The following is a 21,236-nucleotide window of genomic DNA, read 5'->3' as shown; positions in this document are numbered from 1 at the left end:
TCAACTGCTAGAAGAGGGCCTCACCCTCTCTGATTGAACTAACCCCGTTATCCCTAGCCTGATTCTTGCTTGCATATTTATACCTGCCTCTGGAAAATTCCACTTCATGCATCTGAAGAAGTGGGTATTCACTCACGAAACCTTATGCTCCACTACGTCTATTAGTCTATAAGGTGCCATAGGACTCTTTGCTGCTTTTAAAGTCAAGTTATTTAAGGAAAATTTGGAAAGTTTTTAAGCACAACCACTGTATACTTTACATATTCACTAAGAAAAATCCCTTCACAATTTTTCAAAGACATGTTGAATTGGATCTCTGAACCAAATTATCTCTAGATTAATCTGGGCAGAAGAGTTTAAAAGTGCCCCAACTCTATTATACACACAAGATAAAGCTCAAAAATGCTTTAAGTACAGTAGTGAAAGAACTATGCCCCTCAGTCCATATTCTCCACAGACATCAGCGTTGTAGCTTATGTCTGCTTCTGTATCGTACATTGTTTATTTCAAAACAAACTTCTTTCTCATCCCTAAACCACCAGCTAATAGATATTTAAGAATGTAAAATCCTCACTTAATTTATCTCAGATCACTCCCCATTCTCATATAATTGCAAGCAGCCACTTGACAATACACTATATGGCGGCTTAAAAGCTCATTTTTAGGAGATGCATATTTTAAACATATCAGAGAGATGGAAATAGGAGATCTCTCACAAACTAAAAATAATGGTGAGAACACCAGTAAATCTGTAGGAAACCTAAAAGCAGTACCTGAGGGGGAAATAACTGCCAGGACAACTTTTTTAATAAAAGAAAAATGTAACGGGCAGTGAAAGTCAAATTCTTTGAGCCCCCAAATGTATACTTAAAGAAATAAAAGACAAAGGCTCAACCAAAAGAAGTGCTCCAATCTCCAAAACACAGCAGAATATAACTGAATTTATTAACACTAAATGAAAAAGGAAACTCACAGTAGAGATGTATAAAAGCATTATGAACATGAAACAACAACAAATTGCCTTCTAGTGTTCCAGCTGAGGAAAAGCAACCTTTCAGAGCAGTATTCAAAAACTTCCATCTGAAACAGACAAACTGAAAAAACATGTAATCACTACAGTCTTGCTAACTATTAAAGGACCCTTTGCAATCAGCAGGAGGAACCATGACCTTACCACTAATACAGTCAAACTGATTACTCTTTCTGTATCAGTAGCCATTGGAACATGTGGCTATAAACCCCTGTCATTTGACAGAGGCATCAAACTTTTGTACCCCCGATTCATTTCAGGTGATGGGGCCAGGAAGTAAAGACTATTATCTTACTCTTGTAGGTTACACAGTGTCAGAAGAAAATTAAATCTTTGGCAAAAACCGAGCAAGTGAACTCTCCTGAATCTTTCAGTTTAAAAGGGAAACTGACAGAGAACTGGCAGTTACTGCAGTGCTTCCAAGTATTCCAGAAAGCAAGCAGTATTGCAGAGAAATCAGAGGGTGAAATTCTCCACATTGCTACAGGCCCAGAGGCATTCAAAATCTACAGTATGTTCCAGAGGAGACAGGAAGGGGACTACAAACTTCTACACAGTCATTCAAAATTTCAAAAAATAATTTGATAATCACTTGAGAAAGATGTATTTTATTTTCTTAACAAAACACTAGCTGCTAGGTGAAACCATTGGCCTTCAGGTTACAACCCCATAACTTAAAATTCATTTGACAAGGGATCAAATTATTTTGTGGTATAATTGATAACTAAATAAGTAAAAGGGATTGATTTTGCAAAAACTAATCTGCAACAAATACCTACGTTATTTATATATAAAAGCTTTACATCAATTACTTATTGACTTATTACTAGCGTATAACAATACTGCACCAAATCCCAATATGTTTACCTGTGTACAACAATGCTGGACCACATCTACATTCATACTGCAACACGTCTGTATACTTGCATTCTTACCTGTTTAATACCACACCAAACATATCTACCTATGTAGTAGGCTAAAAATATCCATATGAAAATACAAACAATATAGGTTGATGGGGTTTTATGTTTAAACTTACACATCATATTTAAATCTATTGTTTTTCTTGCCTAAATTTCATGTTTCTCAAAATTTCATTTTTCTGGCATGGACTAGAAATGCAGAAGGCATTCAAATGTAGCATTAAAACCTTTTTCGGCATTTCAGTTTTATGGGACAATGCCTTGATTTAGCAGCCCATAGCTATTCAGCAAAGCGCTTAAGAAGGTCCTTAAAATTAAGCACATGCCAAATCCCATTAACTACAGTAGCACGTGAGTACATACTTCTAGCTAAGCATGTGCTTAAACATGTTGAATAAGGATTTTTCTTAAGCATACACTTTGCTGATGTGAAGCTGAAGTGACCAGGTTCTCCTAGCGTCATCTGTGAACATTTGGCAGGTGGGAGCAGGGGATGCATGGGGCGAGGGAACTCCCTAGTGATCTCTGTTATGATGTGGAAACTATTTTCCATTGCAGGGGAGAAAAGATTGTTTAGGTTCTGACACTTATCAATCACCAAAATGAAAATGAACCTTTTTACCATGGAATAGGTTTATCTTCAGATATTTTGAACATGTTCGAAGTACAACCAGGGAAAAAGGGGGACCCCCCCCCACAAACACCTTAACCACTAAAGCATAAGATCAGCACTATTTTCAGCAAACTACAGTAACTCCTCACTTAAAGTCGTCCCACTTAACGTTTTTTCGTTGTTACACTGCTGATCAATTAGGGAACATGCTCGTTTAAAGTTACGCAATGCTCCCTTATAACGTTGTTTGGCAGCTGCCTGCTTTGTCCACTGCTTGCAGGAAGAGCAGCCCGTTGAAGCTAGCTGGTGGGGCCTTGGAACCAGGGTGGACCGGCAGCCGCCCTATCAGCTCCCTGTGCGGCAGCAGCCCAGCAGGCTATCAATTGCCGGCAGTTCAGCTGTCCCTCTCCCCACTGCCATGTGCAGCTCCTGCCCTCTGCCTTGGAGCTGCTCCCATGAGCCTCCTGCTTGCTGTGCAAGGAGTGGGGGGGAGGGGGAAGAGGAGTGCTAATGTCAGCGTGTCCCCGTCCCCCCCCACGCTACTTTACGCCATTTCTATAGAGCTGGGGGAGGATACAACAGGGCTCAGGATGGAGCTTGCTGGCAGCAGCTGCTGTCCCAGCTTACTGATCTACTTAAAAAGGCAATGTACTTGGAGTGCGGTCAGTGTACTTGAAGGGGCAATGTGCATCTCTCTCCACGGTGTGTCTCTCTGTCTCTCTCTGCTATGCTGTCTCCCCTCCCTCCATTCATGCTGCCTTGTAGAGTGTGAGGCTACATTAACAACATGTTAACCCCTGAGGGCTCAGCTGAGTGCTAGTTCATCATTTAGCAGTAAGGCATTCCCTGGGAAACATCCCACCCTCTTCCACCCTCTGATTTCACCACCTCAACCAAACTTCACAATCATCATTGCTATGTACAGTATTAAATTGTTTAAAACTTTGTGTGCGTGTGTGTGTGTGTATAGTCTTTTGCCTCACAAAAAAAAATTTCCCTGGAACCTAACCCCCCCTATTTACATTAATACTTATGGGGAAATTGGATTCACTTAACATCGTTTTGCTTAAAGTAGCATTTTTCAGGAACATAACTACAACGTTAAGCGCAGAGTTACTGTACTGTAGATCTTCACATATTCATATGTAACACTGAAATTTTGCATTGAGCATAAACACTGAGCATTTGGCTTCTGGTTTAAAATGTTAAGCATCAACTCCCCTGAGCCCTCAATAGATTTCACTGTCTGATGAATATCACTCATGTCTTTTAATATAGGGATTAAAAATAAAAATAAATTACTGTTTAATTTTTAAGCAAATATTTGTGACTATTCATTCCAGCAACAAAGTCTTCTTGAATGCACAGATTATCCAAAGTATTCTCTGTTACATAAGCCAATTAGGGACGAATAATAACTTCAACAGATTTTAAGTCAAAACTACAAAATGTATTACCTTATGCTTTTAACCCAAAGTTAGCCTTGCAACTTAGTTCAACTGCTTTACACTTTGTGTTAGAAAACATTAATTTTTAACCATTTTTAGACACCTGAAAAGTTGTAGCGCAAGAGATTCTCTCTTTCTTCTTAAATATTTACAGAAACATCACACTCAGAAGTTGTGGGAACCACCAAAACTACTATATGTTCAGTTTTGGATACCTTAATACTAGAAATATCTCAAAAAATTGGAAGGAAATAAAGACGTGAAAAAAAGTAAGTGGGAGTAAAGGGACTGACTTATTTTTAAAAGTTAGGCAAACTAAATCTGCACAGTATTGTTTGGCTAAACAATTACTAGTAGGTAATAATGTAAAGCCAATAACTTTATGAAGTGTAAACGCAAAGGAGGGAGAGGATTTATTTAGGAAGTTCCAAAGGCATGCAATAAGGAGTAATGAAATACAATAGCACTGATGTAAGGAAAAATTTCCTAACACTGAATAGTATCTCATAGGAAGTAGTGTTCCATTGTTGGACTTCTTTAAAACTGGAGTGGACAAAACAATTTAGAATATATTGTAGGAAGTTCTACTTCACTGGCAGGTGAAGGTTTTTCCAATATTATAATTTCCATGATTTGCGTCTACGATGGGAACTATATATTACTGCATTTGGAAGTTTCAGAAAGAGAATTATGATTCTTTAGTTATATACATATTTTATGGTATTTTACTCGCAACATGCTACATTAATCACCTCAATAAGTACAACATTATATAAAATTCTGGTGGTTAACAGAATCAATTAAGTAATTAAGTAGCACTCACTGTGCAAAAGTTTTATCTACGAGGTCCAAATTGTTAATTTTCACAATACACTCATTTTCATGGAGAAGACCATCACGCCTAGATCTGCTGTTCTCCTCAATACCACGGATAAAGAGTCCTAGAATCCTGAAAAGCAATAATAAAGCTGATGATTATTCTGTATTAGATTTGTACACAAGACATTTATAATAATTACAAATAGATATTGGTCTCTACTGAGGAAGGAACAAAGTTCTTCTTATTGTCTACCAATCACACCATTTTAAGTCATTAGTCTAAAGGACAGATTTCCAAAATCTATTTTCCATTAATGAACAAGGACTCCAAAAAGAATATGAAACTAGCCAGTATAATTTTAGTCTGCTGACACTGTTGGTAACCCTTCCTAACACTTCAGAAAGTGCTAACCATATTAATCAGGGGTTGGAGAAAGGGAGGGGGAAACCAGCCCCATCCTTTCAGACAAAATGTTAGGATAGAATTTATGCAGGATTGGTACATGTTAACAAATAAGATGGAATCAATTACAAGGAAAAGGTTAAAGTTAAGTGCAAAACAGTGGTTCTATTTATACTAAATCAAAACACAGAGGCATTGCTACAAGAAATTGGAAGCCCATTTCTGCTGAGGAAAGGATGACGTGCGCAAGGAACAATCTCTTTGTAGTCAAGTCCAAAGAAACCAAGAAATTAGGCTAACCTTGCCTCTATTGCGGCCTAGGGTTCCTTGAACCTCTGCAAACCACAGTGATCCAGGTGGAGGGGCAGTGTGCATTTTTGAAATTTTGAAAAGCCCTAGTCAGGAGATCTGGGTTATATTCCTGTGGACTTCCTATACATCGTTTCTTGAGTTAATTAAATCCCCACTGACCCACAGTTTCCTCATTTCCCTGACAAATGAGATCAATATTAATTTCCTACCTCACAGGGGTATTGTGAGGTTTACTACATTAATATCTGTAAAGTGCTTTCAGAAGCTCAAACAGAAAGTGTTGTAGAAGTGCAAAGTAAATTATATAAAGAGTCAGACTTCTGCCTTAGAGAAGCTGATGTCCTTCTCATAGCATGCTAAGAATTAAATCAGCAAATGGGAAGGATTTCAGATAGAAAACTGTACTTGCACGAGACTGGATTAAAAACCTGGGGTGTCACCAAGACTAGTCTAACATTCCATATAACTGAAGACTTTGTGTATACACAAACCCCTTATAATCCGGTTTTTATGCATTAACCTACACCTGCCATATGAGCATAAAACATAGATGACATTTAGGATATGTCTTCACTTCAATGTAAGATCAGGGTTCAAACCAGGCTCAAGCCTACCTTTGTCCTCCATCTACACACAAAACTGTGCTAATCCAGGGCCTGGACTCAGGTCATAGGACCCCACAGGGGTGGTGGGTCCAAACCTGAGTCAAGTCAGACCCAGGGTCCAAGCCCTATTGCTCTGCAGTATATACGCAGCCTTAGTAGACTTGTGCACTGGGAGATCACTAAATGCATCCCACAATCCCATGGAACAACTTTCGCTTCCTTTCGACAATCAAGTTTGGTTTCACTCAGTAAACCACCAATATGTAATTTTCAACTTCACAGTTCGGCAAAAAGATGTGAGTTTTGTTTATCTACAAACCTATTTTTTTTTTAAAGGGTGCATTTTCCATTAATGAGCATTACTAGATTGGAATTTTGCATTGTAATAAATTTGTCATGTAGAAGATCCCCTTATAACATTGTACTGTGATAAAGAAAGCTTTTTATTTGGGGGCAGGCAAAAATTGACAATTTCCATGAATACCAATAGAAACAGCCAATTAGCTGCAGCCAAGGAGTTAAATGTTACAATTTAATTTCAAATAATTACATTAAGATTCAATCTAGTAAAAATAATGAAATTAAAGAAATTGAAAATTAAGTCTGTTGCTCTGATCTTAACTAATCCCACTGTGCCCAGACTCTGCAGCCACATCGAACTATATGATCACCGACTGGCCTGATATTCCCCATATGTGCTGCATTATCTGGACACGTGGGTTGAGTTAAATATGGTGTGACAGCCTAACCTCATTACTTTTATTAAATAAAGAAAAGGAGTACTTGTGGCACTTTAGAGACTAACAAATTTATTTGAGCATAAGCTTTCATGAGCTCACTAAAGCTTATGCTCAAATAAATTTGTTAGTCTCTAAGGTGCCACAAGTACTCCTTTTCTTTTTGCGAATACACACTAACATGGCTGCTACTCTGAAACCTGTCATTACTTTTATTGTATGCAGTCTCAACTTTAACATTACGTTAATGTGATTTTTAAATTTAATTTCCTTTCTTTTATGGTAAGTCTAAAGTGCAAAGAAAATGAAAGAAATTATTTCCACTAGTTATTGTTGTTCACTTGTATACTAAAGCCTAAGCACCAAGCATTTTGCTTAAACTGTTTCTGAAAAAACAAACAGAATAGGATTACAGTGAAAATGCCTAAACGTTATTCACTCAAGATGGATACCTGTATTAGTGTAATATCAATACTATTCTTATTAGAAAATACCAGTTTTCTACAAACTGTTACAACAAAAATACCAGTCACGGTGGATGGCCAATATGCTTGATAAAACCTGCCTTGTCATCAACAGAAATGGAAAACGCTTCTTCTGTTCTTTCTTGTGTTTTGATGAATTATGAAATGTATGCACTAGTCTCTGTTTGATTAAATAACAGGAACAAGTGGTTAAACCATTCTGATATTTTATAAAGACACCAGTATAATTCCGCCAAGTGTCATTAGAATTTCTCGAGACAACTGGGTAAACACTCAGCCTGTCTGTCAAAAAATAGCTTGCTGTAAGCCATGCTCCACAGCATTTGTAAACAAGAATATTAACATGCACAGAAAGTAGGCCAAGGAGCTCTGCTGGTTATTCAGTGAATTCTTTTAAAGATGAACCCTAAGCCGTTAGAATCCAGCATCACATGTATTGCAGCAATATTAAATTACTGATAATATTTTGCAATTTTATGGTGCCTTCCACCTCAGGGTCTCAAAGTACTTAAGAAGAATTAGCACATTAAGACTCACGATGCCCCTATAACATAAGGAAGTATTGCCTATATTTTAGAGATGGGGGAACAGAGTGGCTTGCCCAGGTAAAACAGGAAGTCTGAGACAGAGCCAATGATGGAACTCAGAACTCCTGACTTCCAACCCTTGCTCCTGAAATAAGGTGATGGCATTTTTTCAAGCAGCAGCAGATGGTCAACCTGCTTTTTGATCTGGCAACTAAAATACCCCAGTTTAATTTGAGTCCATCTGAAGTCTCAGATCCCGCTGAGAAAATATTCACAAACAATATACTACCTGAAAAGAAAAAGAAAAAAGAAAAAAACACAAAACACTTTTCCTCCTCACTTCAACAGTCTGAAAATTGGTAAGTTAAGAAACATTTCTCTTCATGATTAGACTGTGACCTTTTTTAAAGTTTGTAATTATAATTGGTCTTATACTAGAAGCAGCCATTTTACTATAAAGTGATGCCATTTATGACACTAGCAATTTTCCATCCCTGTCACAGGGCTCTTATACTGCCAGCACTACAAATTAGTTCTTTGGCAGAGACCTCATCTGTCAAATTTCAGTCTAGAGAAAATTTTTACATCCGAGTTACATAACTTGGAAAATAGGGAGTTATAATGAAAATGCTGACATATACTCGACTACAGTACATCAATATGAACTTTCCACTATGGTAGTCTTTTGTGATCTCAATAAACTATGTTAAATAATTTACAATTAAAATAATCTTACCATGCAAAAGAAAAGTCCACAGTATAGTGCACATTTTATAAATGCTAAAGAACCTAATTTGAAAGGTGACTTGAAAAAAAAAATTAAGCAAGCAAGTCATTTTGACTTTTCTATGTCTACTCTGCTATTTGGCAATAAGGGGTAGGGGAGAAAAATCCATCTGGACAAAAAAAACCACCTTTCAAGAAGTACAATAATCTTAACTAAAGACCATGTTACCATGTTTTCATTCAGAAAAAAATTCAGAGATCCTTGAAAGTACAAATATTATGAACATATAGCAGAAATGGGTTTTGTTCTCTGAATATACACACATAACATAGATGTCAGTGAAGGAATACAGTATACTGGGCTTGGTTATCCGCCGTTAAAAAAACAGTTTTAGTTCCCCCTTATGTTTTCACAGTAGAGATATTTTAAGATAAACAAACACATCTGACGCCTTTTTCATTAACATGCTTCTCTAAAATATGGAAAACATCTTACCTTCCACTCAGAGATGAAAAGAAGGGTACTACATGTATCCCCAGAGGGCCACCTTCCCCAGAAATCTCTACTGTTCTTGTCATATCACTAAGAAAGAGGGAGCAAAAACACACATGAACCTGTACTAAGGAATACATGAGGAATATCTATAAAAAACACATTAAGACAGACAAGAAAGGCAGTCAAAGGAATTTAAGTGGAGAACTCAAAAATGTACATAAGAGATGTTGCAACTGGAAATGGCTGACATATCTTTGGATGAGAATTTATATGTTTTGAATGAAAAAGGAAGACATTACATTAGTAGTCATTTACCCAAGAGCTTGTCTACATGGGGAAGCTGACTGGAGCAGCTATTGTAGAATGTGCTATGCCTCCCCATGTGAACACTCTATTCTGGAATAAAAGTTGTTTTAGTGCAGAATAATTGTTGTTTCAGAATAAAGTGACTTGTTTCAGAACAGGATATCCACACAGGGAACTACTGTGGAATAGCTTTGACTGCAATAGCTATTTCAGTCAATTTCCCTATGCACACCATATTTTAAGGATATCAAACCAATATGAAGAACAGTCAACATATAATTACAACAAAGTGGTCCATACACTGTGCCACCAATTAGATGCATGCAACCCTACGGAGTTAGAAAGGCACAGTGAGCACCTCTGAAGACACAATTTGGCCCACTGAAATGGGAAATATTTCCTTCCTGAAAATTTTTGAGATCCTCTATGATGGTTCAGATGTGGAATATAGTACCTCCCTGCTAGCTGCTGGAGATGATGCTAATATTTTTTTGCTGCTTGCTGGCTCAATGAGGGTCGCATGAAACCTGCTTACAGAATATCTTGAAACACATGGCTTCTCAGTAGGCATTAAAATGTAAACTATACATCAGCAGTTGCTAATCTGAAAAAAGAAGGCATCTGGATTGACGTAAAATCTCAAGAAAAATAATCAGGTTGAAAAAAATTCCCACTCTCTTTGCCAGTCTGATTTCCATTTCCTTATGTCATTTAGGGTGTTGGAACCTCCAAAAACAGTGTTGAAAAGAGCAGAAGGGAAGGCTCGCCATCTAACAAAAGTCTGCTGGATGTTTCTTCAACCTTAAGCAGATCCAAATTTAATCACACTACAAGAAGTTACATAAACCAATGGATGTTAATCCACTGTTTAGAGAAAGTGTGAAGCTAAACCAAGGGGGCCACTTCACATATTGCCAAGAGTGAGTCATCCACCCTCTTTGACCAGGAAGAGGACAATGATTGCAAGTGAGCGTTGACAGATTTAGGCATTTCTTTTCCCTTAATGAAGTAAATTTCCTGGTTAAGATTCTTTATTCAATTGCATAATGATGACTTGGAAGCAACTTGATTTAGAAATTAGGCTGGTTTGCTAAAGATAATGTGGAAATGAAAAGCTAATTAATGTAGCCTTGTCACATAATCTTTTGCAACTTTGTTTTTCAATATAGCTACTGCTAAAATATTTCTATTTAAAAAATGTATACTCTCTAAAAATAGAATGGAGAGCACTTAAAAAAATCAGTCCCAAAAATAAATGTCTTCTATGAAATACTTTTATCTTATGTGGAATTTTATTCCTATAGCAGTCACAAGCAATACACTTTCAAAATGTCTGCTTTATTTTGCTACATATTTTCTCTCTTTTTCTTTACCTCACCTTCAAGATTTAGAGGGGGAGGGGTGGACTGGTAAAGTATTAGTATAAATTCACGTAGGATTTCTAGGTAATTAATAGACTGAATTTAACTGATTAAATTGTTCAGAAAAATTAAGGTCTGATCAGAACTATTGTCAAAAACTCAGATAAAAATCTTGTGTGTGAAAAAGTTTGGTTAATTTTTTTTCAGTTCCATTCAGACTTTCCTCCAATTCCTGCTTTCAGATAGAAGTGGAATACAAGACGACTACTTTTCTGATATTCTAGACTTGTTCAGAACCAAAGAATACCAAGAAATTAAGCTGCTGACTCCTACAGACCCAAAAAAGACAACCACAAGAAGTGACTTTGGTGTTTGATTTGTAGAGGGAAAATTAGCAAGAATTACAGCTTTCTCCAAGTAACTCCTATTTTGTTTAAGTTCTGTGGGCTAGGTGTTGTCTTCCCGTTCCTTCTATGTATTATAGAGGAACACTGTGAGGGTAATCATGATAAATAGGTTCTCTGTCACCTTAAATTAATATATTTACCGTTAAAAACTTAGGCTCAAGGCCAATGAAAACATACAAGTTTATTTTTAAGTCGAACATAAAAACAAATTAACAGAAATACAAGATTTTTAAAACAGGAGATGGACAACTAATATATTAATGTCACCATTCTGCAAACACTTAAGCATGTGCTTAACAGTTACCCATGTGCTGAGTATTTGCAATATTGAGGCCTAAACCAGGAAGAGCACATTTCATATATGCACTAGGAAAAAATACTTTAAACCTATTTTAATCCAAAAAATGATCACTAGTCCTTATCTAAATCAATTTTTACTCCCAGATATACAGTTTGGTTAAGAGAAAGTTAAAGATGAGAAGATATTGCCCTTTAGAACAACATTAATAGACTATTAGTACCAAATTCTACTTTTCATTCAACCTATGAAAATGCTACAGTGCAAGAACAGAAAATAGTTCTTTATGGATTTAAAAATCCTGAAGAGCAGACACTCAAGAAATTTGTAGTTAAACTTCCAACATCTTCCCTATATAAGTGTGCATCCTGTACGCACAGTCTGGAGTAGCTAGCTGTCACTTTAGTCTGTCCCTTAGAGCAGTGTTTTTTAAACTATGGGTCGCGACCCACTACTGGGTCGCGGCATGTAAGGCACTGGGTCGCCTTGCTCTGGTCAGCACCGCCGACCGGGACATTGGAAGTCCCATGGGCAGTGCTACCCAGCTAATGCAGGCTAGTGCCTACCCGTTCTGACACTGCGCTGCACCCTGGAAGCGGCCAGCAGTCGATCAGACTTCTAGACAGAGGGGCCACGGGGCTCCGCGCGCTGCCCCTGCCCCAAGCACCGGCCAGTGGGAGCTGTGGGGGGGTGGGGGCGGTGCCTGCGGGCGACTGTCACGCGAAACCGCTTACACTTCTCTGCCTAGGAGCCGGCCCTGTTGCTGGCCGTTTCCGGGGCACAGCGCGGGCCACTGTGCCAAGACGGGCAGGAAGCCTGGCTCTGCACCCCGTTGTGCTGCTGACCAGGAGCCACCAGACGTAAGTCTGCACCCCAATCCCACACTCCAATCCCCTGTCCCAGCCCTGAGCCCCACCCCCCAAACCTGGAACCCCTTCCTGCACACCAAACCACTCATCCCTGGCCCCACCCAGAGCCTGCACCGCCACCCCAGAGCCCTGACCCCCTCCAACACCCTGAACCCCTCATTCCAGTCCCACCCTGCAGCCCTCACCCCAACACTCTGCCCCAGCCCTGAGCCCCTCCCATACCCCAAGCCCCTCATCCCCAGCTCTGTTGGGTTATGGGATCAACAATTTTCTACAACAGGGTCCCCAGAAAAAAGGTTTGAAAACCACTGCCTTAGAGTATATGAATTACAACAGTTTACACTTCCACACGTCCAGTCAGCCCACGCTGGATAGAAGGGATCTTTGGGTACTTTAAAGAAGGGTGCTTACAGCCTTCACATTCAGGCCCTTGATTGAAAAGGGATCACAGTTTTGTCAACAAGCAGTACACAAGCTGATACTGAGGAGGGAAAAAAAAGATGAAATATCTCTGTATCTCTGTGTATCTCTGCCCCTGCAGATTAGGTCATATCACTTGGTGAATAACCTGAGGGAAGGTAGAAAGCAATAGTTAGAAATTTTGCTGAAATAGCTTTTGGAGCTTATGATCACATGAATAAGCCCCAAATTTCAGGCCTCAGAAATTAATGAATTCCACAGGCACAGTTACATATAGTAGACTGTGGGGCTCACAGCAATTACAAGCTCTGCTGACAATGTGCTCACAGGCCTTATAAATTCTTGACAGCTGAAGTTTAAAAATTCAGAGAGAGAAAAAGTTTTCCCACAAAACAAGAACCCAGGAGTGGGACCTACAGGAGAGGCTCTTTATAGACTCTGTGCCACCCAGTGTATACAGAAGGGTGAAGGCTCGGAAAACGGGTAAGCAAGCACTTCCATCTCAGTGGAGCCACGGGAAACACACCCTCACTTTGTGATGTTTGATTGTTTTGCCTTAACCATGTTTTAAACCCATCCTACATATCTTGAGCATTTTAATATATTTGTAATTGAAAGAGCAGGTCTGGCGCAGTAAGTCAGAACAGCAAGACACGGAGTCTGCCTTCCAGCTACAAATGGGAACTTTGGAGCATTTAGGCCCTACACAAATGATGCATGGAAGGTTCTTTCTAGGTTCCATAGCACCAGTTGGGCCTATTACAGTCCTTATCAGACTTTCAAAATAATTTCTACACAAAAAAGGACAGAAATTCTCATACGATGCAAAATAAACAAGCACTTTTTTAGATGTTTATTTGAATCAAAGTTGCCAGCCTTTCAAGGTTCGCCCCTCACTATTAAAATCATATTTAGGATAATTTAAGTACGTGCTTGTGTGTCTCTAAGTCTATTGTGCTAAATCTACTATGGTGGTCTATATTAAAAAGAGAATATCTCCCTGATGCTACCATATTGTGGTAGCTGAGACCACAGTCTGACATACCATGGACCAAAGGTGCTATTATCATTTACTATTTAAATTCTTCATTGCTTTATATTTATTGATCTCTGCCAGATCCTTTACAGTCTATCACAAGGATGGGCTTCCAGGCACATTGTTAAAAGTGCTGATGAGTATTATTTAAAAAAAAATGTAGTAGCATGCATGCCCAATAGTTCATTTGAAACACCGAGGGCAAAATTTTCAAAGTTAAGGCCTAATGTTAGGTGCCTAAGTACATAGCCTGATCTTCAGAGTTGCTGTGCACCTTCAGTGCCTTTGTAGCCAGATACCTGAACCTTTCCGTCCCCCTACCCCCACCCCCCAAAATACTATATTAGGAATTAATGTTTTGTGAAATTTAAAATGGGAAAATTAATCTGATGTGTTCTTAAGCTAAGGCATTCTACACAAACTTTTCAGAAGAACACAGAGAACTGATCTGGAATGCTGTATGGGATTTGTTCGGAGACAACTAATGAAGCCTGTTCTTTTTGACTTTCATAAAGTTAATGTGAGGAACCGTGCCGTGATAGAATTCCATTTCTCCTGGGGAGTATGATGGATTGGACCCATATGACTGTTTGCCTCAGGACATGCTGGGGAAGTATCCCCAATCTCAGCTGGAAGAAGCTCCCCTCCAGACTGAGGACAGGAGAAAACCTCTCTCATTCAACCGTACCTGAGATTGCATGTAACCCAACAAGCAGCAACAAACCGAATAAATAAGGTAAAAGTCAAATACCCACCATGCTATTTACTTATTCCTTCGGCTTGAGTACTGTTACAGCCTTGTCCAGGCTGTGTGCCAAGTAATCCTTAGCACAGGCCGAACTAGGTGAGGCAGCATTTCTTGGGCTGATAACTGTAAATTCCATGAAAATTTGTAAGAGGAAAAAAATGCAGATTATGAAATTGCTGCCTCTGGAATGGAATGCTCCAGAACAAGTAGGAATGCAGAGCTGCAATCCTGAGCATACCCGGTGGGGTCTACAGTGACCATAGACAAATGAGAAGCAAAGGAAATGTTTACTCCTAAAGACAGGGAGGTTAAACGTACTTATGGAACTGTGCTTTTCATCCCTTGTTTGCATTACCCAAGCATATCCAGCCACATCAGCTGCTATGAGCATTCCATAAGGGAAAACATCCACAAGGTAAAGCACCCACAAACACTGGCTGTGCTGTTTGTTTGGCATGTGCTGGGTTGTGCTTTTTCACGGGCAAAAAAAAATGCTCTGTGCCCAGTTACTAATGGGAATTTCAGAGGAAGCATAAATATTTTATCCATATAGGGAATGTACATGGTTCTGACCCAATATTTTATTTACATATTATACCAATGTATTTGCATATGCTAATTCAATTTCTACACCAATCCTGGAATTTTTAAAAGCTGCCAGCTGAGACTCACTGGGTGAGAGAGTATACTGCCCCCAGGATGTCAGCATCTGCTTCTAGTAGTTGTTCCAACAGACTCAGTCAGAAGACAAATTGATTTTTTTTTTTTTTAAAGCAAGAATGGTCAGAATCAAACCAAAATGACGTAGGACCCAAAAGGAGAGACTGTAGATGGTGATGCTAGGTGGGATGAGTGCTGTGGAAGGTAAAGGGAAAGATCTTAACAACAGTAAAAGGTAGTGGAGAATACATTGTCGTGAGATGAGGAAGGCAGCTGAACATTCAGAGGATGGTGTGGGAGTTGCAGCCAGAGAGAGGACCACAGACTCTCCCCTACAAAAGAGGAGAGAAGTGCTCCAGTCACCCCACCCTACAAATTAATTGCCTCCAAAAAAAGGAAAAATAAATAGATTAAATGTGAAAGAATTTAAGAAACCTCCAAAATCAGTTTTAAAAAGAACCCTCAGCTTCCCCACCTCATTTATGTAACTTAAATGTATTTATCTAGGAGACACTCAAAATACTGAGCACCAAAATCAAGAATCTGTCCACTAAAAACCTGTTTTTTGCTTAATTCACATTAGATCAACTACCTAAAAATGCAGACATGTATCATACAGCTTGAAGGCACCAGGTTTTAACAACATGCTCCACCTCTGCTTTCCAGGCTGTCAGGATACAGCAAGACAAAGAAGAACATAAGCAAAGTGAACAGAGGAGGAGAAGGAAGGTGCTACAGATATGCTTTATTTACATATTCACTGCGTTTAAATCAAGTGGGTCAAGGAACTGTGACCCTCGCCTCTGCTGAAAAGAAATGGAAGGCCAGAGGGAACAAGTGTAATTAAACACTTAATGAATTATCCATGTATGAAATATTCTCTGAATTCCAAGTAATCCAATGTTAATAAACTAAATATCTACTTTCAAATAGATTAGGTTTATTTTTTGTTAACAGGGTTATTTTTACTGTGGAAAAACTTTTTTAAATGAGGTCTGCAAAAACAACACTTCTGTTTCCACATGGTGTGCCAAGCGGGTGGAATTTCAGGGCTGGCGATAAATTCCTACTGAACTACTGTAGAGTCCAGAGATCCTACTGTTAGCTGTAAACCACTTCACTCAAGTAGATCCAGCCAGGAAAGAGGAATGGTAGTGAGGAGAAATACCATATTTCTTCTGCACAAATGTATTATTGTTCTTGTATAACAATCCATAAAATTGTGATCTGCATTCTAAGTAGAAAAATTTGGATTTGATTTTAATAAGTTTTTTTTTATTTTATACATGTTTATTTGAGCATTTATTACTGAACAATGCAATTTGTTCCTTCCCCTTTGACCATTATTTTCCCCACCTTGTATACAAACAAAACACCCCCTTCTTACCCTGGTAGCAGATCCAAAATAAAAATGACACCTTCAAAAACTGCAAAAAAAATAGACCTACAGTGAATTGTAACAAACTCTACCCTTCATACTGTAAGTTAAAAAAAACACAAACACCTCACTGCCACCCAAACAAACAGAAAACCTAGCAAGTGTCAGTGATAGAACACAGGTTCTCCTCCTGCAAGGTGCCGAACACTTTCAATTCTCAAAAGTTTCAGAACCCTACAGGATAAGGTCCACAGGGTATCAAAGCACCTTTACAGGGAAAGTGCTTGGACAGTCTAGGCAGATAATGCCTCATCCTATATGGTTCTTAGCACCACCTGAAAGTGCTCAGCACCTTCTATTTCTATTTTCATGAGATGCCACATAAATGTTCATAGCTTTCAGTAAACGAACTGCTTTTCCTCAAATGGGAATAGTTTTTCCTACCTCAATGAAGAGTATAAAACAAGTTGTCTGAAGCTTTTAACCTGATTGAGTTACAAAGTCATAAAATTTCAATCATAACATATGCATAAAGACTTTGATTTATTTATTTTTACATTTGCATTACTCAAAATCAAACAATTTTGCCACAGTTGGAAAAAAAAAAAAGCAGTTTGCGAATATGGTGAACAGCATTCAACAAGGTTTGGGTTCTGGTAGCTTTGGCAACTGTTTGTGGGTTTGTTTTGAACATGTTATTTCCAGATACATCATTCTCATCTGACAGGAACAATTTAGAATCTTGAACATTTAGAAAGTCCTCAAGAAAAACATGAGATACATTTAGACAATTAAAGAGAAAAAAACAGAAGACAGCAAAACATAAAAAGAAATAATACTTGCATATACAGGAAAATAATTGTTCCAGAAATAACATAGTAAAATGATCTAATCTGAAACTTAATACAAGACAAAACTATTTTGCTAATTTCTGCAAGAATTGTTATTATTACAAATATTGCTAATATTTTTAATATATTCAGCCAGTCAATTTGAGGTGGATAGTTTATCTTCAGTACTCTTCTCACTATTTTCTTTAGAAGTCAGTTGTTTAGAGAGCAAAGACTTAATTTTTTTCAGGTAGTCTTCCTCTTCTTTACTAAGGTAAAGCATGTATGAAAACAAAGGAAAGCCCTTTAAATTTAAGAACTGAAATTTTGCTCGGCGTTTTTAATAGATTATAACCCACATCTGGCTGAATTCCACAGAAATTGCAGGGCACCTTTGTTTTTTCAGAATTAAATCTTTGTCTTGAATTTACTTTAAATCCACTAAAACTCAAGAAATTACCCCAGTACATATTTCCAAACTATGGGGAGAAGAGTTTGAGACTCCTCATTTTAATATTTTGGGGAAGGGGGAAAGTATTGTTTTTAAATACATCAAATCTCTTGCATTTAAACAAGTTTAAAATTGTGATATGCATGAACAAGGTATTTTCTGCCAGAAGATTAATTTACTGCAACTTTTTATCTGATTAGGATCCCTTTCCTACTCCCCGCTTTCAAATCTGGCCACCATGATCCTTGAATTCATCAGTCCCAGACTGGATATGGTAGCTCACTGTATGTGTGACTGCAGGTAGAAGCAACACAGAAAGAGTTTGTTACAAACAGATCATCCCTTTGTTCTGGCCCCTCCATTGGCTCCTAATCTGCTTCCCCTGCCTGTTCAAGCTTTGATTTCAATGTTCAAAGTCCTCAATGGATCAAGACCCAACTCCTATTGCATCTCTCCATCCATGAACTGCCAGAGAGTTTACAAAACTCAAGATGAATCATATAAGATCTGGAGATCAACTATTCTCATTCAATGGCTATGAAATGAGCTTCCAGAAAAAGTCAGACTAATTCAGAGTTTGACCAGTTTATGGGCATGCTATAAGACCCTGCTATGTGTGAAAGTCTTCACACCACAACCAGAATGAGGTGCAGGATACAGAGATTAAATGAAAACAAACAATATAGCCTCCTTTACTAGGGGGAAAGAGAACTGGAGAAGACTCCATGAACTAGAGACCTCACCTTGTAAGTCTAATTTACTCGGGAAGCACCTCAATAATGCAAAAAGACAAGTGATTGATAGCTGGAGATGCAGACAATTATGAAGAACCCTGAGTAGAGGCAGGGTCTTGGTTATCTTGATAAGCAACATGTTGTCAAATAAGAACAATATGACTCAGGGAAGAAGTGACATTATCAAAAACACACTGGGTACCAGCGTAAGGACAACAATAATCATGAATATATTGTGAGCAGGGCATGATGATCCCATTAATTTGTAATTGGGATTAAAGAGACATTAAAGAAACAAATGAATGCACAGATTTGGCGATGCATAATAATTACAGCAGGTGAAACAGGCTGTAGCAGCCTTTCACTAAATTTTATAAAAAACATTGGCAACCAAGCTGACTAGGTTCAATACATGTCTGATGAACGCTAAACAGCAAGCATATAGCTTGGAGACCTGGCAGGTGCATAGCAAGCTGGAAAAAAACTTTGATACCGCTTCACAACAACGTTACCATTCTACAAATAGACTGATGCCAGAAAGGATTTAAAAAGAAACTGGAAATTGCCATACCATCCAGGTGATGACCAGGGCCCCAGAGAGGGTGGCTAAACAAACAAACAAAACAAATCAGACAGATGGGTTGAAGACCATGGCCTTCCCCAATGTTCCTTAAAAGAGGAGAAAGCCAGACACAACATGAAATGACAAAGACAGAGAAGCATCTGTATTGATAGGGAAAAAGAAATTGGTGATGTGCCCTAAAAGGAAAGATGACCTGGTAGCCTGGGGCTTGTGAGACCTGGGTTCAATTCCCTGCCAGGCAACAGACTTCCTGTGTGATCTGGGCAAGTCCTTACTGTGTGATTTGTCTCAGTTCCCCACCTGTAAAATGGGGATAATAGTGCTTCCCTACTTCACATGGGAGTTGTAAGAACAACACATTAAACATTGCGATAGGCTCAGGTACTAGAGTGATGGGGACCATATAAGCATGACAGATAAATTAGATAAGAAATCTTCATGACAATGCTGATTACAGTAAGGCAAATTTCAAGAGCTCAGAAATCATGAGTCAGACTCTCAGAAATCATGAGAGATTGGTGGCTATCTTACTAGCTTCAGCCCCATTGACAGTCATAGAAGATGGTGGCCATTCTGAATAAGAGAAAATTTGTGAATTGGCAGCCTTTCATCACGTTTTCATGAGACAGGTTAAACCATACCCCGAAATTGCTAGACATGATAAAAATCAGAGAAGTTGGCAATACTGTGATTAGAAAACAGATTTCAAAACAAAGACTACTCAATAAGGAGGAAAAAGTATTCCATGAACAGGCTGTCATATGTCCAGAAGGGTCCTAAAAAGAGTGTGAAACAGTGGTTAAATATCCATGTGGCATCCTGTGTCATTTACATGAATATACATCTACTCTGTAAGGAGGATAGGGATGGGGAAATCTTTATTTAGATTTAGAGCACCATACGATGGTACAGAAGATGTACAAAACAAACGTGGAGAAAAACAAGTTTACTGCTTCTAATAGCTTATTATCCAACTCTGCTAAAGTGTGAAACACAGGACAACAATTTAGTCACAAGAAGTCGGAGACAATTTCAGAGTGAATCAGTGTAATAAGCTTACATGAAAGAAGTAGATTTTAAGGAGGTATTTAAAAGTAGAAAATGGAAGGTGCTTAGTACACAGAAATAGTAGGTGATTCCAAGCATAGGAGCAGACTGAAGGAAGGCAAAGATGAATGAGATGGCACGGAGTGGAATGAGCAAAAGAGAGAAGAACAAAATGAAAGCAAAAATGTATGTGGGGATGGAGGTTTACACATACTGCTCAGGGCTTTTAGTTCATACAGTTTTGACAACTGACTAGAAAATGCAAAATTATAGTAAAGGATTATTTGCCTTCACCAAAATTGAGCTGTTAGTTTTATTATGATACCTTAGCAGTCATGTTTAGTTTTCCAAAGTACATCTTTTAGTTCACAGTTAGGCAATGTACTGTCATAACTAGTTTTATACAACAAAGAATATTAATGGACACCAGATTATTTCACATTCTAAAAAGTGACTTCACAGTACTGTGATTCATACAAATAACTTCTCAAGATTAAGATTTAACCTGGCATAAGGACAGGTGAACACTAGCATGGAATCATTTTGCTCTGAACTCACTAGGCTAAGTCCTTAATGAAGTTCAGCCTGCCATCAGTTATATTAGTGGATGATCTGATCCACCTTGAAACTTGATGACTTTGGTTCAGTGGGTTTACACAAAGGTTATTTTTTGTTTTGGTTCACATTCTGAGTTTTGCTTAGAATTTCAGATTGGAAGAAACCCAAAAACTCAAAGTGAAACACCACCTAGTTTCCCCACGTTTCATACCAAATCTTGCATGGTTTCCAACCCAAATTGTAAATCATCTTTATTTCACTCAAAACTTGGCCTAAGTTTACCCTTTCAGCAGTCTTTCTCAAGCAGTCAGAAAAACTAACAGACAACTTAGATCACAACAACCGTGTTAGACTTCTGCACCAGCTATCTCCTGCCTAGTATAACTGAAAGAAAGAGGAGTTACTCATCTGATTGTCCTAGAAGAA

The 21,236-nt window shown here is 38.4% G+C and overlaps 1 protein-coding gene across 4 annotated transcripts in view; it reads right to left on the bottom strand.

The window, feature by feature from the left end:
• PARD3B (par-3 family cell polarity regulator beta) overlaps positions 1 to 21,236 on the bottom strand; it is a 616,262-nt gene that overhangs the window by 308,785 nt on the left and 286,241 nt on the right. For all 4 annotated transcript variants that reach the window (XM_037913130.2, XM_037913131.2, XM_037913132.2 and 1 more), the window contains 2 exons: positions 9,125 to 9,211; positions 4,838 to 4,963 (listed from right to left, as the gene is read on the bottom strand). In XM_037913130.2, the coding sequence (XP_037769058.1) occupies positions 4,838 to 4,963; positions 9,125 to 9,211 (213 nt within the window). The remainder of the gene's footprint in view (positions 1 to 4,837; positions 4,964 to 9,124; positions 9,212 to 21,236) is intronic.

This window comes from Chelonia mydas, chromosome 11, assembly GCF_015237465.2.
Source record: "Chelonia mydas isolate rCheMyd1 chromosome 11, rCheMyd1.pri.v2, whole genome shotgun sequence".
Classification (NCBI taxonomy): Eukaryota; Metazoa; Chordata; order Testudines; family Cheloniidae; genus Chelonia; species Chelonia mydas.
The sequence above is the reverse complement of the archived record's forward strand: the minus strand, read 5'-3'. Positions and strand labels throughout refer to the sequence as shown.